General features: G+C 45.9%; 1 protein-coding gene across 9 annotated transcripts in view; it reads left to right on the forward strand.

The window, feature by feature from the left end:
- Positions 1-17,097, forward strand: part of exd3 (exonuclease 3'-5' domain containing 3) — a 637,814-nt gene that overhangs the window by 303,325 nt on the left and 317,392 nt on the right. For all 9 annotated transcript variants that reach the window (XM_078226739.1, XM_078226741.1, XM_078226746.1 and 6 more), the window contains 3 exons: positions 12,589-12,739; positions 13,398-13,611; positions 14,029-14,138. In XM_078226739.1, the coding sequence (XP_078082865.1) occupies positions 12,589-12,739; positions 13,398-13,611; positions 14,029-14,138 (475 nt within the window). The remainder of the gene's footprint in view (positions 1-12,588; positions 12,740-13,397; positions 13,612-14,028; positions 14,139-17,097) is intronic.

Consider the following 17,097-nt stretch of genomic DNA (forward strand, 5'->3'; position numbering starts at 1 on the left):
CGAATTGTGGTCACTATCACCAAAATGCACACCAACTTCCAAGTCTAGCACCTGGTCTGGCTCATTTCCCAGCACCAGATCCAATATAGCCTCACCTCTAGTTGGCCTGTCTACATACTGAGTCAAAAAACCTTCCTGCACGCTTTGAACAAAAAATTATCAGTTAGGGAACTGGAGAAGGAGCTTGATGACCTCCATCTAATTCGGGAGAATGAGAAGTATATAGACAGTAGCTTTAGGGAGATAGTTACACCTAAGCAGCAGAGCACAGGAAATTGGGTTACTGTAAGGAGAGGAAATGGCAGTGTGAAAGGACAGGCAGAGCAGGGTTCCCCTGTGGCCATACCCCTCCACAACAGGTATACTGAATTGGATACTGTTGTGGGAGATGCTTTACCTGGGACAAGTTGCGAAAGCCGGAACTCTGATACTGAGTCTGGTTCTACAGCGCAAAAGGGTGGGATGAAGAAGAGGAGAGCAGTAGTGATAGGGGACTCAATGGTCAGAGGTACAGACAGGAGGTTCTGTGGTCGGGACAGAGACTCCCGCATGGTTTGTTGCCTCCCAGGTGCCAAGGTCAGCGATGTCTCTGATCGCGTGCACAGCGTTCTAAAGTGGGAAGGTGATCAGCCAGATGTCGTGGTACACGTCGGTACCAATGACGTGGGAAGGAAGAGTGAGGAGGTCCTAAAGAGTGAGTACAAAGAGCTTGGAAGGAAGTTAAAAAGCAGGACCCCGAGGGTAGTAATCTCAGGATTGCTACCTGAGCCACATGCCAGTGAGGGCAGGAGTAGGATGCTTGGGCGGATGAACACGTGGCTGAGGAACTGGTGCAGGGGGCAGGGTTTCCAATTCTTGGATCATTGGGACCTCTTCTGGGGCAGGTGGGACCTGTACAAGAGAGACGGGTTACACCTAAACTACAAGGGGACCAATATACTTGCAGGGAGATTTGCTAGTGTTATTGGGGAGCGTTTAAACTAGATTTGCAGGGGGATGGGAACCAGAGTGCCAGAGCAGATAGTGGAGCAGGGGTAAAAAGACAGGTTAGTTCAAGCAACATCACAAATGGAAGGGTAGAGTGTGGTGGAAATAATCTTTTGAGGTGTGTCTATTTCAATGCCAGGAGTATTGTGGGGAAGGCAGATGAGCTGAAGGCGTGGATAGACACATGGAAATATGATATTGTAGCCATGAGTGAAACTTGGCTACAGGAGGGGCAGGACTGGCAGCTCAATGTTCCAGGGTTCCAATGTTTCAGGCGGGATAGAGGCAGAGGGATAAAAGGTGGGGGGGTGGCATTGTCAGTCAGGGAAAATGTTACAGCGGTACTCAGGCAGGATAGATTAGGGAGCTGGTCTACAGAGGCCCTATGGGTGGAGCTGAGAAACAGGAAAGGTATGACCACATTAATGGGGTTGTATTATAGACCACCCAATAGTCAGCGAGAATTGGAGGAGCAAATCAGTGGAGCGATAGCTGACAACTGCAAGAAACATAAAGTTGTGATAGTAGGGGATTTTAATTTTCCACATATAGATTGGGACTCGCATACTGTTAAAGGTTTGGACGGGGTAGAGTTTGTAAAATGTGTTCAGGAGAATTTTCTACATCAGTATATAGAGGTGCCAACTAGAGAGGATGCGATATTGGATCTCCTATTGGGAAATGAGTTAGGGCAGGTGATGGATGTGAGTGTGAGGGAACACTTTGGATCCAGTGATCATAATGCCATTAGTTTCAACCTGATCGTGGATAAGGATAGATCTGGTCCTCGGGTTGAAGTTCTGAACTGGAAAAAGGCCAAATTTGATGAAATGAGAAGGGATCTGGGAAGTGTGGATTGGCACAGGCTGTTCTCTGGTAAGGATGTAAATGGAAAGTGGGAGGCCTTCAAAGGAGAAATTTTGAGAGTGCAGAGTTTGTATGTTCCTGTCAGGATGAAAGGCAAAGTAAATCGGAATAAGGAACCTTGGTTCTCGAGGGAGATTGTAACACTGACTAAGAGGAAGAGAGAGTTGTATGAAATGTACAGGCAGCAAGGAACAGATCAGATGCTCGAGGAGTATAAAAAGTGCAAGAAGCTACTTAAGAGGGAAATCAGGAGGGCTAAAAGAAGACATGAGGTTGCTTTGGCAGACAGAGTGAAGGAAAATCCAAAGAGCTTCTATAGGTATGTCAGGAGCAAAAGGATAGTGAGGGATAAAATTGGTCCTCTTGAAGACCAGAGTGGTAGACTGTGTATGGAACCAAAAGAGATGGGGGAGATACTAAATGGTTTTTTTGCATCCGTATTTACTGAGGAAACGGGCATGGAGTCTACGGAAATAGGGCAAACTGGTAGGGAGGCCATGGAACCTTTACAGATTAAAGGGGAGGAGGAGGTGCTCGCTGTCTTGAGGCAAATCAGAGTGGATAAATCCCCAGGACCAGATAGGGTATTCCCACGGACCTTGAGGGAAGCTAGTGTTGAACTTGCAGGGGCCCTGGCAGACATATTTAAAATGTCAGTATTCACGGGGGAGGTGCCGGATGATTGGAGGGTGGCTCATGTTGTTCCGTTGTTTAAAAAAGGTTCCAAAAGAAATCCGGGAAATTATCGGCCAGTAAGTTTGACGTCGGTGGTGGGCAAGTTATTGGAAGGTGTGATAAGGGATAGGATCTACAAATATTTGGATAGACAGGGACTTATTAGGGAGAGTCAACATGGCTTTGTGCGTGGTAGGTCATGTTTGACCAATCTATTAGAGTTTTTCGAGGAGGTTACCAGGAAAGTGGATGAAGGGAAGGCGGTGGACGTTGTCTACCTGGATTTCAGCAAGGCCTTTGACAAGGTCCCTCATGGGAGGTTAGTTAGGAAGGTTCAGTCGCTAGGTATACATGGGGAGGTAGTAAATTGGATTAGACACTGGCTCAATGGAAGAACAGTAAGAAGTCTCACAACACCAGGTTAAAGTCCAACAGGTTTATTTGGTAGCATGGTACATTGGGGAAACCATGCAGACGCTACGACAACGGATGAATGAACACCGCTCGACAATCACCAGGCAAGACTGTTCTCTTCCTGTGGGGGAGCACTTCAGCAGTCACGGGCATTCAGCCTTGGATCTTCAGGTAAGCGTTCTCCAAGGCGGCCTTTACGACTCACGACAGCGCAGAGTCGCTGAGCAGAAACTGATAGCCAAGTTCCGCACACATGAGGACGGCCTAAACCGGGATGTTGGATTTATGTCACATTATCAGTAACCCCCACAGCTTGTTGGATTTATGTCACATTATCAGTAACCCCCACAGCTTGCCTCCTGGACTTGCAGAATTCCACAAGCTGTTCTGTCTGGAGACAATACACATCTCTTTAACCTGTGTTGAATGCTCCCTCCACCCACATTGTCTGTACATTTAAGACCTGGCTGGCTGTAGAGATTTGCATTCTAATCAGTATTCTGTAATTTGATTTCTGTGTCTGTGTACTGTTTGAGAACAGATATCCACTCCATCTGACGAAGGAGCTCTGCTCCGAAAGCTTATGGTATTTGCTACCAAATAAACCTGTTGGACTTTAACCTGGTGTTGTGAGACTTCTTACTGTGCTTACCCCAGTCCAACGCCGACATCTCCACATCAATGGAAGAAGCCAGAGAGTGGTTGTGGAGGATTGCTTCTTTGAGTGGAGGCCTGTGACTAGTGGTGTGTCGCAGGGATCGGTGTTGGGTCCATTGTTGTTTGTCATCTATATCAATGATCTGGATGATAATGTGGTCAATTGGATCAGCAAGTTTGCTGATGATACAAAGATTGGAGTTCTAGTGGACAGTGAGGAAGGTTTTCAAAGCTTGCAGAGGGATTTGGACCAACTAGAAAAATGGGCTGAAAAATGGCAAATGGAATTTAACGCAGCCAAGTGTGAGATATTGCACTTTGGGAGTACAAACCAAAGAAGAACGTACATGGTAAATGGTAGGACTCTGAAGAGTGCAGTTGAACAGAGGGATCTGGTAATACAGGTACAGAATTCCCTAAAAATGACGTCACAGGTGGATAGGGTCGTAAAGAGTGCCTTTGGTACATTGGCCTTTATAAATCGGTGTATCGATTATAAAAGTTGGAGTGTTATGGTAAGGTTATATAAGGCATTGGTGAGGCCGAATTTGGAGTATTGTGTACAGTTTTGGTCACCTAGTTACAGGAAGGATGTAAATCAGATTGAAAGAGTGCAGAGAAGGTTCACAAGGATGTTGCCGGGACTTGAGAAGCTGAGTTACAGAGAGAGATTGAATAGGTTGGGACTTTATTCCCTGGAGCGTAGAAGATTGAGGGGAGATTTGATAGAGGTGTATAAGATTTTGATGGGTATAGATAGAGTGAATGCAAGCAGGCTTTTTCCGCTGAGGCTCGGGGAGAAAAAAACCAAAGGGCATGGGTTAAGGGTGAAAGGAGAAAAGTTTAAAGGGAATATTAGGGGGTGCTTCTTCACGCAGAGAGTGGTGGGAGTGTGGAATGAGCTGCCGGATAAAGTGGTAAATGCCCGTGGCCTCTGATCTTCGGGTAAGCGTTCTCCAAGGCGGCCTTCACGACACACGACAGCGCAGAGTCGCTGAGCAGAAACTGATAGCCAAGTTCCGCACACATGAGGACGGCCTAAACCAGGATGTTGGGTTTATGTCACACTATCAGTAACCCCCACAGCTTGCCTCCTGGACTTGCAGAATCTCACTGGCTGTCCTGTCTGGAGACAATACACATCTTTTTAACTTGTGCTTAATGCTCCCTCCACTCACATTGTCTGTATCTTTAAGACCTGGTTGGCTGTAGAGATTCGCATTCTAATCAGTATTCTGTAACTTGATTTTGTGTCTCTGTGCCTTGTTTGAGAGCAGATTTCCACTCCATCTGACGAAGGAGCAGCGCTCCGAAAGCTAATGGTATTTGCTACCAAATAAACCTGTTGGACTTTAACCTGGTGTTGTTAAAACTCTTACTCCTCTTGAACAAGTCAGCCCTTCCCCAGAAGAGATCCCAATGATCCAAAAATCTAAATCCCTGCCCCCTGCACTAGCTCTCAAGCCACGCATTCATCTGCCTAATCCTCCTATTCATACTCTCACTAGCACATGGCAGCGGTAGTAGTCCTGAAATTACTACCTTCGAAGTCCTGCACTTTAGCCTTCTGCCTAACTCTCTGTTACAGTGATAGCTAGCGTGTAGAGAAAGATCAACTTAACATGAGATAGATTCATTCAGAAATCTGACAGCAGCAGGGAAGAAGCTGCTCTTGAGTCGGTTGGTACTTGACCTCAGACTTTGTATCTTTTTCCCAACGGAAGACGGTGGAAGAGAGTATGTCCGGGGTGTGTAAGGTCCTTAATTATGCTGGCTGCTTTTCCGAGGCAGCGGGAAGTGTAGACAGAGTCAATGGATGGGAGGCTGGTTTGCATGATGGATTGGGCTTTGTTCACGACCCTTTGTAGTTTCCTGCGGTCCTGGACAGAGCAGGAGCCATACCAAGCTGTGATGCAACCAGAAAGAATGTTATCTTTGGTGTATCTGTAAAAGTTGGTGAGAGTCGTAGCAGACATGCCAAATTTCCTTCGTCTTCTGCGAAAGCAGAGGTGCTGGTGGGCTTTCTTAACTATAGTGTCAGCATGGGGGACTAGGGCAGGTTGTTGGTGATCTGGACACCTAAAAACTTGAAGCTCTCGACCATTTGTACTTCGTCCCCATTGATGTAGACAGGGGCATTTTCTCCTTTACTCTTCCTGAAGTCGATGACAATCTCTTTCGTTTTGTTGACATTGAGTGACAGATTATTGTTTGTCACACCAGTTCACCAGATTCTCTATCTCTTTCCTGTACTCTGTCTCGTCATTGTTTGAAATTCGACCCACTATGGTGGTGTCATCAGCAAACTTGAAAATCGAATTGGAGGGGAATTTGGCCACACAGTCATAGGTGTATAAGGAATATAGTAGGGGGCTGAGAATACACCTTGTGGGGCATTGCTGTTGAGGATGATCGTGGAGGAGGTGTTGTTGCCTATCCTTACTGATTGTGGTCTGTGGATTAGGAAGCTCAGGATCCAGTCGCGGAGGGAGGAGCCGAGCCCCAGGCCACGGGATTCGGAGATGAATTTTGTAGGAATAATGGTGTTGAAGGCTGTGCTGACTATAGTCAACAAATAGGAATCTGACATAGGTATCTTTATTATCTAGGTGTTCCAGGGTTGAGTGCAGGGCCAGGGAGATGGCGTCTGCTGTGGACCTGTCGCGACATAGGCGAACTGTAATGGGTCCAGGCAATCTGGGAGGCTGGAATTGATTTGTGGCATGACTAACCTTCCAAAGTTTAATAAATCAAATCAAATCAATTTTACTAACTTCCCTTATTGATGATACTAACGTATGTGATGTTGCATTTGTATTATTTTTTTCTCTCACATTTAGTGGGCTCTTTATTGCTCACAGCTTCAATAGTTAAATACATTTGAATTCGAAAAAAGCCTATTATTGTGAAACAAATTAAAAAAGTTAAAAGACTATTTGGTTAAGTGGCTTTCAATTGCCCTTGAGGTGTAGATTTTCTTAAGTTTTTTGATTGATTTGGTTTTGTGGATGTGGTCAGATGTCGATGTTGCAAATATTATGAGATCTTGGCTCTCTGGTAGATTTCTAATAACGTTTGCTTCTGAACCGGCCAATACAGTAGTTCCAAAAGGAAGAGAGCTTTCAGTCTGACTCCTCCGCTGAAATCTTTCTTATAATGTCTCAGCAGTGCCTGCAGCCTGCCCTGTTATGCTTCACCCATTGTGTATTTCCAACGGGTTTTGGGTCGGTGTGTCTGTGGCAGCCATTGTTTCAGTGTGCCTCTGAATTATAGGAAATGTCTCCTTTGCATTCCCCTGAGGGTGACTTGTTTATTTTTCACTTTCACCTCAGAAGGTGGCCCTGCATTTTTAAGTAGTTCGTCTTGTCCCATTTCAAATAGGAAAATTTCCAGTCAGTTGAAAGTTAACAATATTTTCGAAATTAAGGGGGCAATAATATGAATAGAAATAATATGAATAGAAATGACCCTGGTAATTATAGGCCGGTTAGTCTTACTTCGGTGGTCGGTAAGTTGATGGAAAAGGTCCTCAGGGATAGGATTTACAACCATTTAGAAAGATGCAGCTTAATCCGGGATAGTCAGCACGGATTTGTGAAGGGCAAGTCTTGCCTCACAAATTTGATAGAATTTTTTGAGGAGGTAACTAAGTATGTAGATGAAGGTAGTGCAGTTGATGTCATATACATGGATTTTAGTAAGGCGTTTGATAAAGTCCCCCATGGTCAGCTTATGAAGAAAGTAAGGATGTGTGGGATAGAGGGAAGTTTGGCCGATTGGATAGGTAACTGGCTATCTAACAGAAGACAGAGGGTGGTGGTGGATGGAAAATTTTCGGGCTGGAAACCGGTTACCAGCGGAGTGCCACAGGGATCAATGCTCGGTCCTCTGCTATTTGTAATTTTTATAAATGACTTGGAGGAGGGGGCTGAAGGGTGGATCAGTAAATTTGCTGATGACACCAAGATTGGTGGAGTAGTGGATGAGGTGGAGGGCTGTTGTAGGCTGCAAAGAGATATAGATAGGATGCAGAGCTGGGCTGAAAAATGGCAAATGGAGTTTAACCCTGACAAATGCGAGGTGATTCATTTTGGTAGGACAAATTTAAATGTGGATTACAGGGTCAAAGGTAGAGTTCTGAAGAATGTGGAGGAATAGAGAGATCTTGGGGTTCATATCCATAGATCTCTGAAGGTTGCCACTCAAGTGGATAGAGCCGTGAAGAAGGCCTATAGTGTGTTGGCGTTCATTAACAGGGGGTTTGAGTTTAAGAGCCGTGGGGTTATGCTGCAACTGTACAGGACCTTGGTGAGACCACATTTGGAATATTGTGTGCAGTTCTGGTCACCTCACTATAAGAAGGATGTGGAGAGACTGGAAAGAGTGCAAAGGAGATTTACCAGGATGCTGCCTGGTTTGGAGGGTAGGTCTTATGAGGAAAGGTTGAGGGAACTTGGGCTTTCTCTTTGGAGCGGAGGAGGTTGAGAGGAGACTTGATAGAGGTTTATAAGATGATGAGGGGGATAGATAGAGTGAACGTTCAAAGACTATTTCCTCGGGTGAATGGAGTGGTAACTAGGGGGCATAACTATAGGGTTCATGGTGGGAGATATAGGGAGGATGTCCGAGGTAGGTTTTTTACTCGGAGAGTGGTTGGGGTGTGGAATGGACTGCCTGCAGGGATAGTGGAGTCAGAAACTTTAGGAACATTTAAGAAGCTATTGGATAGGCACATGGAGTACTTCGGGATGATAGGGAGGAAAGAGCTTGATCTGGGTTTCAGACAAAGCTCGGCACAACAACGTGGGCCGAAGGGCCTGTTCTGTGCTGTACTGTTCCATGTTCTATGTTCTATAACCCATGCCAATCTAAAGAAATTGCAAAACTTAACCAATCAGTTAAACTGGAGTGCGCTCAAACTAAATATAATTTATGTATGTAACAAACAATAAAGGACAAACAATAAGGGATCCTTGCCGTACTTCACCTGACACTGGCTCCAATCACTCAGTAAGGAGTCTAACAACACCAGGTTAAAGTCCAACAGGTTTATTTGGTAGCAAACGCCACTAGCTTTCGACTTCTTGGAGATCCTCTCCACTTGCAGCTGGCAGTTTGCGGTGTCGATGGTAGTCATCCAATCACTCAAACAGCCTTCTACTACCATCCTTTGTGTCATATTACTATGCCAGTTTCGGATCCACCTTGACAAGTTTCCCTGAATTCCATAGAAACATAGAAAACTACAGCACAAAACAGGCCCTTCGGCCCCACAAGTTGTGCCGAACATATCCCTACCTTTTAGGCCTACCTATAACCCTTCATCCTATTAAGTCCCATGAACTCATCCAGGAGTCTCTTAAAAGACCCTATTGAGTTTGCCTCCACTACCACTGACGGCAGCCGATTCCACTCGCCCACCACCCCCTGTGTGAAAAACTTCCCCCTAACATTTCCCCTGTACCTACCCCCCAGCACCTTAAACCTGTGTCCTCTCGTAGCAGCCATTTCCACCCTGGGAAAAAGCCTCTGAGAGTCCACCCGATCTACGCCTCTGAACATCTTATATACCTCTATTAGGTCTCCTCTCATCCTACGTCTCTCCAAGAAGAAAAGACCGAGCTCCCTCAGCCTATCCTCATAAGACATGCCACTCAATCCAGGCAACATCCTTGTAAATCTGCACCCTTTCAATCTTTTCCACATTCTTCCTGTAACGAAGCGACCAGAACTGAGCACACTACTCCAAGTGGGGTCTGACGAGGGTCTTATAAAGCTGCATCATTATCCCTGGACTCCTAAACTCAATCCCTTGATTGATAAAGGCCAGCACACCATACGCCTTCTTAACCACCTCCTCCACCTGCGGGGCCGATTTTAGAGTCCTATGGACCCGGACCCCAAGGTCCTTCTGATCCTCTACAGTACTAAGAGTCTTTCCCTTTATATTGTACTCCTTCATCCCATTTGACCTGACAAAATGGACCACGACGCATTTATCTGGGTTGAAGCCCATCTGCCACTTGTCCGCCCAGTCTTGCATCCTATCTATGTCCCTCTGTAACTTCTGACATCCCTCCAGACTGTCCACAACCCCACCAACCTTTGTGTCGTCAGCAAACTTACCAACCCATCCCTCCACTTCCTCATCCAGGTCATTTATGAAAATGACAAACAGCAAGGGTCCCAGAACAGATCCCTGGGGCACACCACTGGTGACCGACCTCCAATTAGAAAAAGACCCATCTATACACATTCTCTGCCTCCTTTGGTCAAGCCAGTTCCGGATCCACAGGGCAGCAGCCCCTTGGATCCCATGCCCTCTCACTTTTTCTAGAAGCCTTGCATGGGGGACCTTATCGAACGCCTTGCTAAAATCCATATAAACCACATCTACCGCTTTCCCTTCGTCAATGTGTTAAGTCACATTTTCGAAGAACTCCACCAGGCTCATGAGGCACGATCTGCCTTTGACAAAGCCATGCTGAGTATTCTTGAGCATACTAAACCTCTCTAAATGCTCATAAATCTTGTCCCTCAGGATCTTCTCCATCAGCTTACCAACCACTGAGGTTAGACTCACCGGTCGGTAATTTCCTGGGCTATCCCTATTCCCCTTCTTGAAAATAGGAACCACATCTGCAATCCTCCGGCACCTCTCCCGTCTCCATCGACGACGCAAAGATCATCGCCAGAGGCTCTGCAATCTCTTCCCTCGCCTCCCACAGTAACCTGGGGTACATCCCATCCGGACCCGGCGACTTATCTATCTTAATGCCATTCAAAGATTCCAGCACAACCTCTTTGTTAAAGTTCACATACTCAATCTTTTCAGTCCACCGCAAGCCCGCAGTACATCCACCCATGTCCTTCTCCTCTGTGAAAACCGAGGCAAAATACTCATTAAGCACCTCTGCCATTTCTGCTGGTTCTGTACAGATTTTCCCACCTTCACCTTTTATAGGCCCTATTCCTTCACGTCTCATCCTTTTACTCTTTACATATTTATAGAACGCCTTAGGGTTTTCCCTAATTCTACTCACCAAGGCCTTCTTGTGACCCCTTCTGGCTCTCCTAATTTCCTTCTTTTGTCCCTTCCTACAAGTCGTATACTCATCTAGATCCCTATCTTCGCCAAGCTCTCTGAACCTTTTTTTACGCTTTCCTTTTCTTCTCGACTAGGTCCCGCACAGCTTTCGTGCACCACAGTTCCTTTAACCTACCAACTCCTCCCTGTCTGCTCGGAACATTGTCCTGTAGAACCCTAGACAGACATTCCTTGAAAAACTGCCACCTCTCTTCAGTACATTTCCCTGAGAATACCTCCTTCCAATTTACTCCTCTAATTTGCTGCCTTATGTCTTCATATTTCCCCTTACTCCAAATAAATGCTTTCCTAGCTTGCCTGATCCTCTCTTTTTCCAATGCAAGCATAAAGGAGATAGAGTTATGATCGCTATCCCCAAGATGCTCTCCCACTGAGAGATCTGACAACTGTCCAGGCTCATTGGTCAGTATCAGATCAAGTACAGCCTCTCCTCTTGTAGGCTTGTCCACATGCTGTGTCAGGAAACCCTCCTGAACACACCTAATGAACTCCTCCCCATCCAATCCCCTTACCCTAGGGATATTCCAATCTATGTTTGGGAAATTAAAGTCTCCCATCACAACAACTCTGCTATTATTGCAACTCTCCAGGATCTGTTTCCCTGTCTGCTCCTCCACCTCCCTGTCATTATTGGGCGGCCTATAGAAAATCCCAGCAAAGTGATCGACCCCTTACCACTCTGAACTTCCACCCACAGAGACTCTGTGGACAATCCCTCCACAGCATACACCTTCTCTACAGCTGTGACACTATCCCTGATCAGCAGTGCCACTCCACCCCCTCTCTTGCCTCCCTCCCTGTCCTTCCTGAAACATCTGAATCCCGGCACCTGTAGTATCCAGTCCTGTCCCTGAGACATCCAAGTCTCCGTAATGGCCACCACATCACACTTCCAGGCATCAATCCACGCTCTGAGCTCATCCCCTTTATTCACTATACTCCTGGCATTAAAGTAAACACATCTCAATCCTTTGGTCTGAGCTCTCCCCTTCTCTATCCCCTGTCCATCCTCCCTCTTGCACTGTCTATAACCCTTCTCTGTTTGTGAGCTAACTTCCTCGCTCCCAGTCACCTCGTCTCGATCCCCTCCCCCCCAACCTATCTAGTTTAAACTCTCCCCAGTAGCCTTAGCCAACCTTCCCGCCAAGATATTGGTCCCCCTGGGATTCAAGTGCCACCCGTTTTTTGTGTACAGGTCACACCTGCCCCTTAAGATGTCCCAATGGTCCAGGAACCTGAATCCCTGCCCCCTGCACCAGTCCCTCAGCCACACATTCATCCTCCACCTCACTCCATTCCTGCCCTCACCCTCCTGTGGCACAGGCAGCAATCCTGAAATTACTACCTTTGCTTTCCTCCTTTTCAGCTGTCTCCCTAATTCCCTATACTCTCTTTTCATGACCCCTTCCCCCTTCCTTCCCACATCAGCGGTACCAATATGTCTCTATATTCCATGTGCTTCAACTTTCTCAATCAGTCTCCCATGTGGGATCTTGTTAAAGGCTTTGCTAACATCCATATAAACTATATGAACTGAACTTCCCTCAACTACCCTCTCATTTCCTCACACTTCCCTCATCCACAAATATGTGACACATTACATTGAAGAGTAATATTCCTCTGTGCACATACTTCATGTGAGCCAGTCATGTTGTTACTGTTGAGAAAGAAACAGAGTTAACTCTGAAAGAGCCATGCAGGTTCAAAAATGTTAACTGTTTCTCTCTGCACCGGTGCTGCCAGACCTGAGTTTTCCCTGTGTTTTCTGTTTTTAGATTTCAAACATCTGCAGTATTTTGCTTTTAATTATTTTGTTACTGTTTTGCTTGTTTTGGTATCTGTATGTCTCAGGTTTTAACTGAAGCCACTCACTGTTACAGGATAGGTTTAGAGAGCAGTTGTACGGAGGAGAGTCGAGAAGAGAGAGAGAGTCGGAGGAAGTTCTACTATCAGCTACCGATTCCAACAGAGAGTGTTCATTTCCTGGACCATCTCGATCAGTTAAGGAACTGTGCAGCTCGTGTACTCCAGGTCAGCAGCACAATGGTTAATCCTGCCACAGTCAACGACTTGTGTAGCAAGCACTTGGAGATGTTCTGGTAATGTGTCAGTGTCACCCAGTCTCTCTTGTCTCTCCTTTCCTTTTCTCACTCTTCCCCACATTCTCTTCTCCCTCATCCAAACTGTGGGATGTTCCAGCAACAGCAAAAACAGTATTGCTAAATCACAGCTGATTTATGATATCACTGGTGGATCCAATGGATTCTAGGTGTATCCACCTACTTCTACCTGAAAAAGCAGAATGAGTATTTTATTCCACATCAGAAACTGTTCTTGAAAAGCTGCTAAATATAATGCTGTGACCTATAACTTTGGATCGCATACACCCATGCGCATACGCACGCGTGCACACACGTTTATTGAGTCCCAGTCATCCCAAATCTGTAATTCCCTGCAAGGCCAAATAGGAATCACCAGTTGATGATCAGGAATGGAAACACCACTTTATTGGCCCCACTTAACCCAGACGCACTGAGGACAATGAAAACAAGCTGTTAATGCAAACTCAGTGCAGAACCTGTATTCAATGAATGAACGATGCTACTTGTACCTGTGAGCAAATACTGCTGCTGGTAGTCGTGGGGAAACGTGATGCAATGCTGACGTGAACTCTGTGTTTCTGTTGCAGGCTGGTGGTGTTGTGGGAATCGATATGGAATGGAGGCCTACTTTTGGAGTGCTGACTAACACACGAGTGTCTGTCATACAAATTGCGATGAAAGACTGCGTGTATCTCCTGGACTTGCCTCAGCTTGTGAAACAGTCAGAGTCTGAATGCCGGCAAGCTGAACTTACCCATTTTATTCAGACTTTATTCACTGACCACACCATAACTAAACTAGGTAACTATTCCAAAGCAATACTGAGTGTGTTTGCAGTTTTTTTTAATTCTCGGAAGCTCTGGCTGGTGTCCCGGTTCCCATTATACTCCCAGCTGGAGTAATGTGGCTGTGTACATCTGTGAGTATCTCACTCAATCCATTGTTGGTTTTCAAAGAGATATTGCCATCAGATGTGGCTTGCTCAGACACTTTGTCAGGCCCCATTTGTCTATCCTTTAGATAGGTGCAAACTCCAGATAGGGAGCTGACTCATGATCCAGAGTGGTTCCAGAGCAAACACTTTACACAACAAGTCTAAAACCCAATTGTGCTTCACTGCAGTAGCAGCTTCAGACTGACACTCAGAAAGGCCCTTGACTTGGTCAGTTGGTTTGGAATGGCTTGTTATCTTGTTTTGACTTTTGTTTATTTTTCTAGGTTATGCTGCAGCAGGGGATCTGCGGACTCTGTCTACAGCCTACCCCATGATAAAGGATGTGGTGCAATTCACAGCAGGAGTATTGGATCTTTTAAATGTACATAAAGAGGTTTGTTGATGGTCTGCAGGTCAGACCTCTTGTTTAGATCACAGTTTGATTTTGAGTATATTCGTCCTTTTAGCCTCCCAGCCCATGTGGCCCTTGACATGAATGAACGTTTTCTTTCTCAGCATCAAGTGTGTATTGAGGAGAACTGTATCAGATGGTTGAAAGTTTGGTTTTCTTCATTTTCACATGTCATTTTCACATGAAGTCTGTTATAGTGCATGTTGATGAGGTGATATGGAGGTTCTATTGGGGAGTATGGGGAGGCATGTTTGGATTGATGTGTGTAGAGGTATGAGGAGGCAGGTGGTTGAGGGCCAGAGGGCCTAACAACCTTTCATAAAACTGGGTTGAAGTCTCAGAGAATAGAGGCTGGCCTTTTAATTAGCCCACCTAGGCACTTGCCTGCCTCCAAACTGCCTTCGGCGACTGCTGGCCTGATTCAATCCCAAAGTGAAAGATATGTGTGATGGAACCCTTACTCTTTAAATTGAAATGGGCTTCAGTGATAAGTGAGTGAAGTAACTCCCCATTGTTCTAATTGTTGAACCTTTCTCCCCAACCTTCTGGATGTGGTTTACATGGACTTCAGCAAGGCGTTCAATAAGGTCCCCCATGCAAGACTTCTCGAGAAAGTGAGAGGCATGGGATCCAAGGGGCTGTTGCCTTGTGGATCCAGAACTGGCTTGCCTGCAGAAGGCAGAGAGTGGTTGTATTGGGTCTTTTTCTGAATGGAGGTCGGTCACCAGTAGAGTGCCCCAGGGATCTGCTCTGGGACCCTTGCTGTTTGTCATTTTCATAAATGACCTGGATGAGGAAGTGGAGGGATGGGTTGGTAAGTTTGCCGACGACACGAAGGTTGGTGGTGTTGTGGATAGTTTGGAGGGATGTCAGAAGCTGCAGCGTGACATAGATAGGATGCAAGACTGGGCGGAGAAGTGGCAGATGGACTTCAACCCGGATAAATGTGTAGTGGTCCATTTTGGCAGGTCAAATGAGATGAAGGAGTATAATATCAAGGGTAAGACTCTTAGCAGTGTAGAGGATCAGAAGGACCTTGGGGTCCGGGTCCATAGGACTCTTAAATCGGCCTCGCAGGTAGAGGAGGTGGTTAAGAAGGCGTATGGTGTGCTGGCCTTCATCAATCGAGGGATTGAGTTTAGGAGTCGGGAGATAATGATGCAGCTTTATAAGACCCTCGTCAGACCCCACTTGGAGTACTGTGCTCAGTTCTGGTCGCCTCATTACAGGAAGGATGTAGAAATTATTGAAAGGGTACAGAGAAGATTTACAAGGATGTTGCCTGGATTGGGTGGCATGCCTTATGAGGATAGGTTGAGGAAGCTCGGTCTTTTCTCCTTGGAGAAACGAAGGATGAGAGGTGACCTGATAGAGGTGTACAAGATGTTGAGCGGTATAGATCGGGTGGATTCTCAGAGGCTTTTTCCCAGGGCTGAAATGGCTGCTACGAGAGGACACAGGTTTAAGGTGCTGGGGAGTAGGTACAGTGGAGATGTTAGGGGGAAGTTTTTCACTCAGAGGGTGGTGCGTGAGGGGCATCGGCTGCCGTCAGTGGTGGTGGAGGCAAACTCGATAGGGTCTTTTAAGAGACTTCTGGATGAGTACATGGGACTTAATAGGATTGAGGGTTATAGGTAAGCCTATATATAGGCCTAGGTAGGTAGGGACATGACCGGCGCAACTTGTGGGCCGAAGAGCCTGTTTGTGCTGTAGTTTTTCTATGTTTCTATGTTCTATGAATATAGTTTGTTTTTTTCTTAACTAGAATGTGGGCCTTGCGGACGTCCCTATTTGCCCTTGAACTGAGTGTCTTGCTCTGCTATTTCGGAGGGCCTATCTGTGGTTAACTAAGGGTCAGCCACATTACTCTGGGTCTGGAATAGGCCAGCCCGAGTCAGGATGGCAGATTTTCTTCCCTGAAGGACACGAGTGAAACATGGGATTTACAACAGTTGATAGTTTTATGGTTACCATTACTGATGTTGGCTTTAAATTCCAGATTTTATTAGAATTTAAATTCTACCAGCTATCATGATGGAATTTAAACTCGTGACCCAGAGCATCAGCCTGGCATTCTCACCTGGTGACATTACCATTATGCTGCCGAATCTCCCTAATAGTTATTCAGTAAGATATTTCAGGCTATTTTGTCTGAGAGGTCTCACTGGGTTGGCAATTTGGGAATGTCCTGTATAGTTTGTTATGTGTGTTTGTTGACTCAATTTTATTAATTTCTGGTGTGGACTAAAGTCTCTGGTCAAAGGGGTCCTGGTGCTTCACAGTGTTATCATAGAGAGAAGTTTCAGTTGTTGTAGATGTCAACTGAGAAACCACAATAGCCTGGCCTTAAAGATATCCCACCTCAATTTCTAGCATGGTTTAATATTCGTTTGGTTATGTAGCACGGAAGCACAGGAACATTTGATTTGATTTGGTTTATTACTGTCACATGTATTAACATACATTGAAAAGTATTGTTTCTTGCGCACTATACAGACAAAATATACCATTCATAGAGAAGGAAACGAGAGTTTGCAAAATGTAGTCTTACAGTCTTTCCTTACTATGGTGGAGAGAAAGATCAACTTAATGCAAGAGAAGTCCATTCAAAAGTCTGACAGCAGCAGGGAAGAAGCTGTTCTTGAGTCGGTTGGTACGTGACCTCAGACTTTTGTATCTTTTTCCTGACGGAAGATGGTGGAAGAGAGAATGTGCGTGGGGTCCTTAATTATGCTGGCTGCTTTGCCGAGGTAGCGGGAAGTGTAGACAGAGTCAATGAATGGGAGGCTGGTTTGCGTGATGGATTTGGCTACATTTACGACCTTTCGTAGTTCCTTGTGTCTTGGGCAGAGCAGGAGCCATACCAAGCTGTGATGCAACAGAGGAGCTGGCAGAGGCCATTCGGCTCATTGAGCCTGCCTCACCACTCAATGCAATCAGG

Source organism: Mustelus asterias, chromosome 13 (assembly GCF_964213995.1).
Source record: "Mustelus asterias chromosome 13, sMusAst1.hap1.1, whole genome shotgun sequence".
NCBI classification, from domain to species: domain Eukaryota; kingdom Metazoa; phylum Chordata; class Chondrichthyes; order Carcharhiniformes; family Triakidae; genus Mustelus; species Mustelus asterias.